Source organism: Myotis daubentonii, chromosome 9 (assembly GCF_963259705.1).
Source record: "Myotis daubentonii chromosome 9, mMyoDau2.1, whole genome shotgun sequence".
Lineage (NCBI taxonomy): Eukaryota > Metazoa > Chordata > Mammalia > Chiroptera > Vespertilionidae > Myotis > Myotis daubentonii.
In genome coordinates, this window is record NC_081848.1 from 10,654,798 (window position 1) to 10,667,813 (window position 13,016).

Here is a 13,016-nt window from a genome sequence, read left to right on the forward strand (position 1 = left end):
ATAACAATGCAGTAGTAGGACATATAAGGGCTGTGGTTTACCAAGTACTCTAAACTTTTTTTTTTTTTTGGCGGGGGGCGGATGGGGCCCACGGGGGGAGGACCAAGGACAAGAAAGGCCTTACCAAGGAAGTGATGCAAACATATTTCAGAATTCCAAGCACCTGTTGCTAGCTCACATTTCTTAAACAAGTACTAGGTGCCAGGTCCTCTTACTGGCACCACTAAGGATTCCTGGAATTGGTGTTATCATATATATATATATATATATATATATAGTCAACGAGAAGAAGGCAGCTCAGGAAGGTTCAATGACCTGCTGAAAAATCACAAAACTTGCAAGTGGCAGGGTTAGGATGTACAATGGGGCCTTGACTTACGAGTGTCCTGACTAACGAGTTATTTGAGATACCAGCTGTCTCTCTGCCGATATTTTGCATTGAGTTGACAGAGTAATTTGAGTTAACGAGCTCTTAACGAGCTTGGTCACGGAACGAATTAAACTCGTAAGTCAAGGCCCCACTGTAAATGCAGACACCCTGCCTCAAACTTAAAATAATTTCTGGGTGAAAAGTAGTGAGTTTAGGTGACTTTTAATATTTCCAAAAAAATAGGTGCCAGAGGGGCTGCCCCTTGAATAGCTATAGTAATTAAGATACTTAACGATAGAGTCATATTTTATCATGTCTTTGTCCAATACCGTTTAAAATTGTTTTTCTTAGGTTTTCAAAACATTATGAATATTTTACATTCCTTTAATTTTACCTAATAAAGATTGAAAGACAGCGACACCTTACAGAAAAGCAGCTTTTCCTTTGAGTTGAATCCAGTCTGAGGCCTGGGGAGATTCAGTGTGGGAGTTACAGTTACGTGCATATGGAACAGCTCCACCAGTTAGGGCCACCAGTGACTCTCCTGTGCCACCTAAAGTATTCATTGTAAGTGTGTCAGAGTATCGCCTAAGTCATAAGCAGCAGACGCAGGCAGGAGTTAACGAATTAGTTGTTTCAGTCCAAATGGTCTACTAGGTTGTGCTTACCAACAGAAACTATCTTCTAAAGCATCCCAGGTTCAGTTCTTAAAAGTACCCCTGATACTACAAAGTATAGAAAACAAGCTACTAGTATATTTTAGCTAAATGCCTTCACATCTATGAAGCAAGAGAATCTTCTAAAACTTTTATAGAAAACTTTAATGATAACAAATCTTATCAAATAAAGCAAGGTTATAACAGATTATAAATTATACTTTATTCAAAAAGAGGAAATCACAAGTTATTTCTCCATTATTTTGAGTTAAACATTCAAATGAACTTTTTCATCCTAAAATCATAATCCTCAGATATAGGACTAGGGTATTTATTTTTGAAGAGCTTAAGTATTATTGTTTTAACTCATGTTTTCTCTGCCTGGATGTTCCTCTCTTCTCCCCTCATTATACTTTCCTGAATCTCCCCATTGAAAAAACTATCCCAGACTTCTTTGCTTCTACTTGGGGATGTTTACATCCTACGAACTACCCAGGACACTAGGTACACATAAAAATTTGTAAAATAGACATTGAATGAGTAGAATTGAAATCTACTCATTGAGTTTTGACCATTGCTTTACCAGGAACCTCTCTGCCAACCCTGAGTCCTGGGCTAAATTAATATTCATCAGAGAGGCACTGGCTCTGCCACTGGAGGCAAGAGGTCATAATCCTCACTTCCTCGCCATTGCTAACTAGCCACAGGCTCTGATGAATTATTTACTTCTCCTGACTTGGTTACCTTCAGTGTTTATAGTGGGGCTAATAATGCCTTACTTGCCTAGAATCACAGAGCTCATCTGAATAATTTTATAGGGTCTTTTCTAACTTCAAACTATGGCAGATCTTTGACTAAATCATACCTTTCTTAGTCCCATACAAGCAACACAGTTTGGAAAAAACACAGAACTTCCTATCAAGGTACTGTGAAAAAGATATTTGATAATGGACTGACAATAATCACCTGATTTAAGTGAATGAGATATGTTGCACTGCTAATCCTTAGTTATTAGTACAGTTAATACTCCTGTCTACTTATGAAGAACTTCTAATACTCTGTCTCTTACCTTTTGACTTCCTGTCGCGGTATGACCGGCCTCGATGATGAGGGGTGTCCAAATATAGATTCTCAAGATCTTCTTGCCAGGACTCAGGACTGAAGTGCTTGAGCAGATCTTCCACCGTATCAAATTGTGCAATTGTTTTATCCAGAGCATCCGCAGTGAGAGTGGTGTCAGTTACTGATGGAGAGTGATAGGAGACCCCCTAAGAGTGACATACAGCTCAGTGTACTCAGAAAAAGTCCATTGCTGTGAAATACAATAGTCATACAACTACACGGAAGGAAGATAAACAAGTCTGGGCTTATAAGACATCATGTGTGTAAATATCATGCTACAGTACTAGTTTTAAACAAGCACAAATAATTGGTAAATGATAAACATTCACTTGTTTTTTGCAAATCCAAACCAGGCAGATTACAAAACTTGCACTTCATCTGAATTTTAATCATTAAACAAGAATGGGCTAGATGGAAATATTAAAATAAAGTCATCCAATTTCTTGGTTCAATGTCCCACATCCATAGCCACCTCAGCAACTAATGGTGAGCAATTACATTTTGAATGCCTTCCACGCAAGTTTTGCATATCCGTCCCATTCTCCCAGGCTTAGCCTCTGTGTCCCCTCGTTACAGGTCACCGAGCATTGCAGGTGTTGTGTGAGCAGAGTTTGCATCTACTCTGGAGACATCTTGACAAAATGTGGCACTTTAATCGGCTTATTTACTGTCAACAAGGATAATTAACCAGGAAACTGGCTCTCTTGACTTCAGAGTGGAAGATTCACGTGGGAAACAAATGTATTTTTTTAAGTGCTGCAGCTTGCTAGTGATCCCAGGTGCCATTAAAATATTGTCAGGAATACTTTTTTAAATGGTAATACACATTGAGAGTCTGGAAGGGATTATGTATTTTTCCCTGAAACATATCTCCCATAAGTTTCCAAGCACTTACTTCACTAACCCTTCACTAATCTAGAGGTAAATGAGCCATGATTCAAACATCTCTGTAGAAATTCATGACCCATTAACAAGGAAATAGAGAGCATGTGGTCTCAAATGGTTTCTAAATGTCTTTAAAGAAACTGCCAAACAAATAAGATCCCCCCAAGGGCAAATATCTTCTATCACTACAAGAAATGGGAATTAATGAAAACTTGTGTTCCTGAAATTTAACTGCAGTATCCTATTGAGAATGAATATGCACCATAGAGTCAGAGACAGTAAAGCCCACATTTATAGTCTCACTCTCAGGTAATGTTTTCTCTTGTTAACCAATCAAGGGCCAAAGGTCTGTAAGCGATTCAATGATCACTTGCTATGGCAGGAATAGTTGCTCTTAAATGAAACTAAGTGTGTAAAAGCATTAACCTACCACTGGTGCATATGAGCAGTTTTCAAATATAGCCTGTAGGGGAAAGTGAGTGTGTGTTCTTGGCTGGGAAACATGAGATAGATGAGTGAAGGTGTCAGGCTAGCTCCATACACTAGGGGTGTGTGTGTGTGTGTGTGTGTGTGTGTGTGTGTGTGTGTGTGTCTATACTGAACCCTGACTGAAGTACCTCATTTTTGTCTTTCACATTCCTCTTGGCATCAATACTAGAGGTGGATAATACTTTGATTCAGTCCCAAAATTCCAAATTCCCATTCAAATTGTATTGTCTGGAGAATCTACTGTCTACCTGGCTCATAGTCACCGGGTGATTTACAATGAGTCTTGTATCACAATAATGTGGGTCTAAATCCAGAAAACCAAATAAGCTGGCCAGTGTTAGTTGCATGGGCAGCACATAAAAGCTTTGAAATTAAAATGCTTCCTGGGCTTTTAAAATAAAAGCAGGGATATCCATCCAGTCATTACCACCCAAACAAAAGCTTCTTACAATGGCTCTGGGGAACTCCTGCAAGGTGCTCCTGGGGTTGCTCTTGACTGTGCCTGGGAAGTGGAGAGTACCCAGATAACTCATCAAGAAAAAGCTGTGTGTGTGCGTGTGTGTGTGTGTGTGTGTGTTGGGCGGGGGTGCGGGGGAGGGGGGCAGGGGAGGCCTCAGTCCCAGGAGGAGAAGGGAATGAATAATTTGTTTTAACGTTAGCCTGAAGAGCAAACCCAACCCACAGATAAAATGTGACACCACCCTTATGTGTGAGCTTTAGTGCCTTTTTCAAGTGTTGTCTCAGGACAATGGACAGAAACACGGATGATGGTAAAGAAAATGTTTATGAATGACTACATGACCTAAGAAACCCATGAGAACATTTTTGTTAGGTAATTATTTAAAACCTATTTTTGAGAGAAATACCTATTTGGATGTGCCTCCTTCAGCTGCACGTTTTGATCTCATTCAGCTTTTGTTATATGTTTACAAAAACAAATTCTAAACCTTAACTGAATTACTTTAAAATGATAATTTGTAAAAAAAAAAATAATAAGAAAAAAATGCTCTGAGAATTGTTAATCACTTTCGTTAACCACTTTCACCAAAAACAAGGTATGGCTTGTACAGAAGTTACTGGTAGGTTCAGAGGCCCCGCTTGTAATCCAGAGGTTCTTAAAAACCAGAATGCTGGTGGAAGAAGCCACGTCTATTTGGCCTTCCTAGAGGACTAATCAGAACCTGGATTTGGACCCAACATGAAGACTTCGCGGTCGATGTGGACTCAGCGCTGAGGTTCCACAGATATTCCGAATGGATGGCACGATCTCTCTCGTTACGAGGACTGGGATTATCCCGAGTTAGTACTGGGTCCTTTAATGAGAAGCTGGAGGATGTCTTGACAGAGCAGCATGTTAGGTCTTGGTTGCAAGTCCGCCTCTGGGATCTACTCTGGACTGTCAGTCTCAGGCTGCTAGCTGTCCAAGCCTCCTGCCTCGCCCCCAGCTCTGCAGTCTTACCTGCCTTATTTTCAGCTTCACCTGCCTGACAATGATTGCGTACTTAGCTGGGTTCAGAGCATGCCTTTTGGGCTGTCAAAGCCAAACAAATAAAACACTCTAATATCACTCTCAGAGGCCTCACTGATCTCCGGCTTGGTTGTTCCAGTCCAGCAGCCATGGCAGGCGAATCAAATCCTCACAGAATCCAGAGCTGAGGAAATCCTGCCATCTGAGGCAAGTTTAAAAATTTTCCCAAAGAGCAATAGATAGCATATCACTTTGGGGAGGGGGGATCAACTCCAGTGACTCAGCCACACCGACCCACTTTAGAACCACGAACAAGCTTTCTCCAAACTCCTGACCTTTCAGTGAGCAGTTGCATTTGTTATCTTGTATTTTATTGCTACATAAGTGCTACCCATAGACTTGGTGAAAACAAGGTCTGTTCTTTCTGTGCAAAGTAGATAAGAAGACAGAATACTGAGAAATGACTAAATTTGGAGAAAAAAATTGGGGCATGAACCATTTTACGGTTCTAGTATGAGTGATGTTTTATTACCAAGTCAAATAGAACACATGCCTGGTTTGCACTTAAGTTATCTCACTGTAAACATTGGAATTTTTTCACGTCTGAAAAGATCTTTGACAATGCAAAGGTTAAGAGCTTCCCCAGAATAGTCAAAAAACGATTTCAAAATTCCCCACTGGAGCGTGGGCCGTGGACCAGTTTGATATGTTTGATGTATCTGCACAGTCCTTTGGTTGGAATGTTCTGCTTTGAAATTGATAAATACTTAAGCCATTGTCTATTCCATGCTCCCATAATGAGCACTGGCATTTGCTGAGAACTGTCTGAGAGAGGGGAGCAGGGCATCTGGCAGCGCCACTGTAACCTACATGAAAGAGAAGAGCACACCATGCTTGAGATCTGGCTTGTGGTCAAGTCATAGGCCCTTAAGACCGCTGACGTCGCTCCGGGTTGACCTTAGCTACTCCATCAGTTTTTTTTTCACTGGCAACAGAAAAATAAATTACTTACTGAGATAGAGCTTGTGACCGACTCCCAGTTGGTCTCCGAGGCTTCTGCGGGTTGGAAATCTTCCTAGAAGGCAAAGAAACATCCGTGTGAGTCAATCATTCCTCCGTTCAATTCATTACATGCACGGTTTCAACATCTCAGCCATCTGAATCTTCTCCCAACTCAGTGACAACAGGAACAGGGGCTGCATCCCCACTGAACAGGTCACCATTTGTCTGGAGCACCTCTCCTCAAGGCGTGAACAACCGCAGTCACATTTACTTATAGGCACTGGTGAGATGGGAAATGTGCTGACAGGAGTTCAGATTTTAACTCAGTCATCTACTGCCTGTGACACCAGGTAATCTACTTAACCTCTCCAATCCTTCTCTTCCTCATCTGTAAAAGGCTGGTATGTGGTCCTTAAATTACAACGTTGTTATGAGAATTGACTCTAATCCTTCTCTTCCTCATCTGTAAAAGGCTGGTATGTGGTCCTTAAATTACAACGTTGTTATGAGAATTGACTCTATTGATTATTATGTAGTTATAACTGACACTTAATAAAGCACTCAAAGAGCAATACTAATTATTATCAGTATTAATAATTATTTGGTTCTACCATATTCAATCCTAATGATGAGCTACTCTATAATATCAGTGATCTTTTCAAAGATCAGTTAACTGTTTCTATCAATTCCTGACTCTATCAAGAAATTCCAGGAAGAATAGAGAGGGAAGAAAATAACTGTGGAAGTGACAAAGTAGTAACCACTCAAGGAAAGGAGGTAAAGGGCAGACTTGAGAAAATTATTCGTCTCAAGAAGCCATAAAGGATATGTGATAGCAATGGACCTACGAGAAAGAAACTTATCTCCTAAGGCAAACTTCTCTCCACCTCGTGACTTTCATTTTAATTACTCTAGCACCAGCAAGTTGAACAAAAACACAATGGGAAGGAAAGCTGATTCTGCCATTTTTACACGTCACACGTGATTTCTTGATCCTGCCAAGGTAAGTCACCGTGGTTCATTTTCTCCAGCCTGACCAGAGAGTAGGAGGTATTTTAAGATACTCCTGAGAACAATTCAGCCAGTCAAATATGTCAATTTATTTGCCCAAATATACTTACTGAATGAGAGCTAAGTACCAGGAGTACTAAACTTCATTAACATTTTGTGGAGCTGAAGTACATTTGTTAATTGCTCATGATGAGACTGGTTTATATATAAATGTCTGTGAGGAAGAAAATTTTAGTTGTTTACCAAGAGGGCACTGAGTCAAATATGGGGTTGAAGGATTGCACATCTATTAAAAACTGGTAAGCAGTCATTATTCTAATCTCAATTGCATGGAAGATGAGAAAGAAAGAGAAAATGTGGTCTCTGCATTCTGAAAGACAGATTGCACATGAAAAGGACACCGATTCCCACAGTAGAAGAATGTGTGCAAACAAATGAAGTTCAGAATTTATTAGTCTTCTTAAGCAGGTGAGCAGGCGAACCTGGGTGAGAGAGCTAATGACTTCTCCATGTCTTGAAGAGCCTGTTGGTAGGAGGACATATGCTGGATAAGACAGACATGAGCAATCCTCAGATAATAGAATTTTCATTTTCATTCATTGATTCAATATTTGTTAGTCACCTACTATGTGATGCATTCTAAGCTAGGGTAGAATCACAACGAAGCAAGAAACTATCCCTATCTTCAAGGAGTTAAAAATGCAAACTCATAAATAAATAGGTGGGAAAAAATAAACAGGTGAAATAAGGGTCCTCTGAAAGAGACTAATCAGAATAACAATGGAAGATAATAGAAAATTCCACCTGGAAAGGAAGTAGGCTTAGAAGGTGACTTTTGAGCTGAGTTTTATAGGCTCAGATAAGTAGATAAGTAGATGGCTACTTGCAAAAAGGGTATGGTACAAAACTCAGTAAAAAAGAGAGCAATCTATAGACAAGAGGAAGAAAATATATATAAAAAGAAGCAAGTTACTGAGGAAAGTTAATGACTCATGTTGGATACAGTGTATTTGAGGTGCCTATGCAATATCCAGGTAGAGATGTTTAGGAGGCCATTTGCTATATGAGAATGGACCTCATGATAGGCTTATACTTGAGATGTAGATTTAGTAATTATAACCACAATAATGGCAATTAAAGCATGTGTAAAAATCAGAGAGGGACAGTCTTAAAAATCTTGCAACTGGAAGGAATTTTAGAATTCTCTAGTACAGTATCTTCACTTTAATGATTAGAAAACCAATTCGCAGAGAGCTAAATGGTGTGCTCTGTATCACGTAGTCATCTCTTGTGGAGCAAGGACCATCAGAGCTCATTTCTCAGTACACGACTGTGTGGTCACGTTTCACATCATCACAGCTGGCTTGGATGAAACAGTGTCTAAAGGAGGAGTTAACAGAAAAGCAGGAAAGACACAAAGCAGAGTACTGGTGGGAGGTTCTATGATGATATACTTCAAAGTATTCTTAGTTATTTAGATTTTATGGGTTTACTTACTAAATTCTGTGACTTCAGTTTACTTCATTTTCTTGCATAAACACATGAAAAAATACTCTGTCAAACATCTACACTAATAAAAGAGAAACATGCAAATTGGTGTCACTCCGCTATGCCCACCAGCCAATCAGATGAGTATGCAAATTAACCCAACAAAGACGGCGGTTAATTTGCATATGCAGGCACGGAGCGAAGACTGAAGACGACGTAGGAGGAAGCCAAGTGCTGCAGAAGGGAGCGAAGCTGCGGAGAAGCAAGCGGGGCTGAAGAGGTGGGAGGGAAGCAAGTGGGGCGGGGAAGGTGGGAAAGAAGCCCGTCTCGACGGGTTTCGCTCCCTTCTCTGCTTCACTCAGGCTGCAGGAAGCCCTATTCTTGCAGGAATCTTCCTGCAACGGGCCTCTAGTTTTAAATATAAAGGGCCTTTCCTGCACATGTGCCTTGATAAATGTTACACAAAGAATTTTCTGCTTCTTTACTGTCTCGACTATAGGATTCCAGTCAGAAACTTCCATAGGAAAAAATGATAATTTCATTAAGATATCTTCTCTTGGCAACAGGAATAGTAAACATTTGAAAGAAACCAAGCTTTTTATGTTATTTAAACATGTCATTATTTATAGTGACATTTACAATGAACTTAGAAAATCGAGCACTATCTCTTTTAAGAATAAATCATCAAACCTCCAAATTTGAGCCCTGTTGTCATAGGAAGGAACATAGCAACTTTACCATATGAATCGATTCTTAATATCATTTCTCATCTCTTCCACAACAACCTTCCAAGTCCAACATACCAGCAATTCTCCCAATTGCCTGCTAACTTTCTCCATATTTTTACTCTTTCCCTAGAATCCACATTCTATGTGACAGCTAGAATTATCTTTCCCTCCCCCTGCTTTACTGAGAAATAATTGACATATAACATTGTCAATTAGTGTAAGGTGTATACCATGATAATTTGATATATGTATGTACTGCTAATGATTAATTACCAAAAGAAGTTAATATATACATCACTTCACATAACTATAAGTGTGTGTGTGTGTCTGTGTGTGTGGTGAGAACATTTAAGATCTACTCTCTTAGCAACTTTCAAGTAAATAATACAGTATTGTTAACTATAGTCACCACACTGTACCTTAGATTCCCAGAATATATCCATCTTATAACTCAACGTTTATACCCTTTAGCCAATCAACATCTCCCAATCTTCTATATTCCCTAGCTCCTGGCAACCATGAGCTTGGCTTTTTTTTTTTTTTTTTTTTTTAGAATCCACATTTCCACATGTAAGTGTCTGACTTATTTCACTTAGCACAATGCCCTCAAGGTCCATTCATGTCCATGCCACTTCACATGGCAGGAGTTCCTTCTTTCACGTGGCTGAGTGATATTCCATTGTGCATATCATATGTAATATATGTCACATTTTCTTCATTCATATAAACATGGGGGTGCATATACCCCTTAGAAATAATGATTTTACTTCTTTTGGATATATATAACCAGGAGTGAGATTGATGATCATTTGGTAGTTCTATTTTTACTTTTTGGAGGAACCTATATGCTCCTGTTTCTCTGGTTTCTCATGGACATTCAGGGATGACATTCAACTCCTACCCCTCACTGTAGGCAAGCATAGTCGGAGTCCATTCTAATAGGTTAGTGCATATGTCACACTGTTTGTTACGTATTTTTAATATCATCCTGGGTAGACAGTGTGGTTTTACAAGCAATACACAAATGGAACACAAACTCTTTTTTGTGTGAGAGCTCTTAGTAGAAGAGTGCCCTTAGCATTACTTAGCAGAATGAACAGTGAATAATAATTTAAAATGTATCAAAAACAATTAACTTAAAAATACATTTCTGTTCTTTGTTACAGTAAATTCAGATAAATTCTTTAAAAGCCATGCCCCATTCTTCTGTGGAAAGATAGCTATTTCTAAGAGATAACTAGTTCCAAGAAGTCGGAACAAATTCAGCCCTTGATGTCCTTATCTCTCTCTCTCTCTCTCTCTCTCTCTCTCTCTCTCTGTCTGTCTCTCTCTTTTCTTTATGCAGTTGGATTTTAAAAAAATCATATATAAGTTATAGTGATATGTCCAATAATTTAATGTGGAAAGGCTTGTGAATCAATCATAGTGTTTGGGGTTGTAAAAAGAGGCTCTTGAAAAGCCAGTGAAACATATGCACTTAGTAACTCAAGGCAGGGAGTGCTGACATTATGGTGGACATAGTTCCATTTGTGACTACCTATTCTTTTCTTTATTGATTAAGGTGTTACATATGTGTCCTTATCCCCCCATTCCCCACCCCCCCACCCCCACTTGCTCACGGACTGTAATTGTAGTACCTTCCATCCTAAAAGAAAGAAGCTAATGCACTGCTGACTTTGTTCCCACAGTCCATGCAGGGAATCTCTACACTTTTGTGCTGAGCCTGTCTAGGGTCTAATGCTCTCCCTTGAGAGATGAGCGAACTGAAGCTCAAAGAGCCTCATGGAATGCCCAGCATCCCCAAACTAATTATTACTGGAGTCAGGACTAGGACCCAATAAACTATTAGTCAAATGTTCTTTCCAACCCACCAATTAGTGATATATATCATTCTATAATGTACTCAAAGTGTGGAAGATATATTTCTAAGCATAAATGCAAAAGTCAAAAACATAAAAATCAATATACCTCATATGTGCGAAATATACAAATCCCAAAATATCAAAAACAAAATTGAGCATAATGACACCAACAAACACACTTGTAACATATTTAACAGTTAGCATCTTTAAAATAAAATGAACTCATAAATCGGAAGTTCATATAGAGTATGTTCCACATCATACAATTTTGCTAGAAAAATGTACAGATATCTGATTGAAACAGGACTAAAAACATTCACACAGTCCAATTAGCATGGCTCAGTGGTTGAGTGTCCACCTATGAACCAGGAGGTCATGCTTTAATTCCAGTCAGGGCACAGGTTGCAGGCTCGATCACCAGTATGGGGCATGCAGGAGGCAGTGCAGGAGGCAGCCCAGATCAATGATTCTCTCTCATCGTTGATGTTTCTCTCTCTCTCTCCCTCTCCTTTCCTCAATAAAAATATATTTTCAAAAACATTCACACAAATATTGACATTGTTGGCAATGAGTTATTATTTTTCTTTTCTTTTTTTTTTCTATTGTGAACATTAATAAAGGAAACCTCAACCAAGAAGGGCCCGTGGAGGGAGCTATCATGCCCTGCCCCTCATTCCTGGTTGCCCGGAACAGGAAGAGAAGTTCTGTGCAACTCCAACAGGAAAATGTTTTCTATTCTACAATACTACCCCAGGAGAAGGAATGAAGATTTTTTCTTCCCATGGCAACAGCCCAGCCAATAACAGACTGGCACAGTCTGTCTAATGAAAAATCATTACAATTCAAACTCCCAGTTACCCCCTCTGGACTCTTCCTTCATAACAGCTCTTCCCAAATGCCTCTTTTTGCTATAAAAGAAGGTTCCTCTCATTTGTTCTTTGGACTTGCATATGGCCCTTGCCATAGCTTGCACATTCCAAATTGTAGTTGTCTGCTGTTTCTGACTAAATCCATTTTTGATGAGAAAATAACTATGTTTTATTTTTTTTTAATTTTATTGATTTTTTACAGAAAGGAGGGGAGAGGGATAGAGAGTTAGAAACATCGATGAGAGAAAAGCATCAATCAACTGCCTCTTGCACACCCCCTACTGGGGATGTGCCTGCAACCAAGGTACATGCCCTTGACAGGAATCGAACCTAGGACCCTTCAGTCCCCAGGCCGACGCTCTATCCAGTGAGCAAGACCAGCTAGGGCCTATGTTTTATTTTTAAGGTCAACACTACATATACATGTCCTACAGTTTCCTTAACAAACATTTAGTTTTAATAAGAAATGGTTAACTTTGAAAACAACAGTGGAAAAGAAAAAATGGGTTGAAGTGTGTGTGTGAACATTTACCCCTAAAACCTTTTATGTTATATCATTACATTGAATGGTGTTACCCATGCATTCTCTGGTGGAAAATAAAAGCCTTCTTGTGGAAATGATTTTCACCAATTACTGAATAGAAAATTATCTAAAGATATGATATAAAGGATTTTAGAATGATCACATCTGGCTCCACCTGAAACATGGATAATGCAACACAGTTTACTCACGGGCTGAAAGCAAATGCAGTGAGGGATAAAATAACACTACGGGAAGAATATAGCCAGATAACCCTTTTTGCCATTAGTCCCTTTGAACCCATCCCAGAGTGAAGTGGTATATTATAAACTAATAAATGAATAATCCACTGATTCCTCCACTAGGGGTAGCTTGCAGACATTTAATCATTGGGTTCCTGCAATGGGTGCACAAACAAAAGCCTTTCCTGTCATTTGAGAGTGGAGCTGGGGACACTTGTCTTTTGAGTCTTTAGAGACAGTTTTTACAAACATTAGGGATGATTAATTGTACCACCTGTTCCCAGATCTCACAGCGAATGGCTAT

At 39.4% G+C, this 13,016-nt stretch overlaps 1 protein-coding gene across 2 annotated transcripts in view; it reads right to left on the minus strand.

Moving 5' to 3' along the window:
• PDGFD (platelet derived growth factor D) overlaps positions 1-13,016 on the minus strand; it is a 222,435-nt gene that overhangs the window by 23,738 nt on the left and 185,681 nt on the right. For both annotated transcript variants that reach the window (XM_059707926.1, XM_059707925.1), the window contains exons 4-5: positions 6,003-6,065; positions 2,096-2,294 (exon numbers count right to left, since the gene is read on the minus strand). In XM_059707926.1, coding sequence (XP_059563909.1) covers positions 2,096-2,294; positions 6,003-6,065 — 262 coding nt within the window. The remainder of the gene's footprint in view (positions 1-2,095; positions 2,295-6,002; positions 6,066-13,016) is intronic.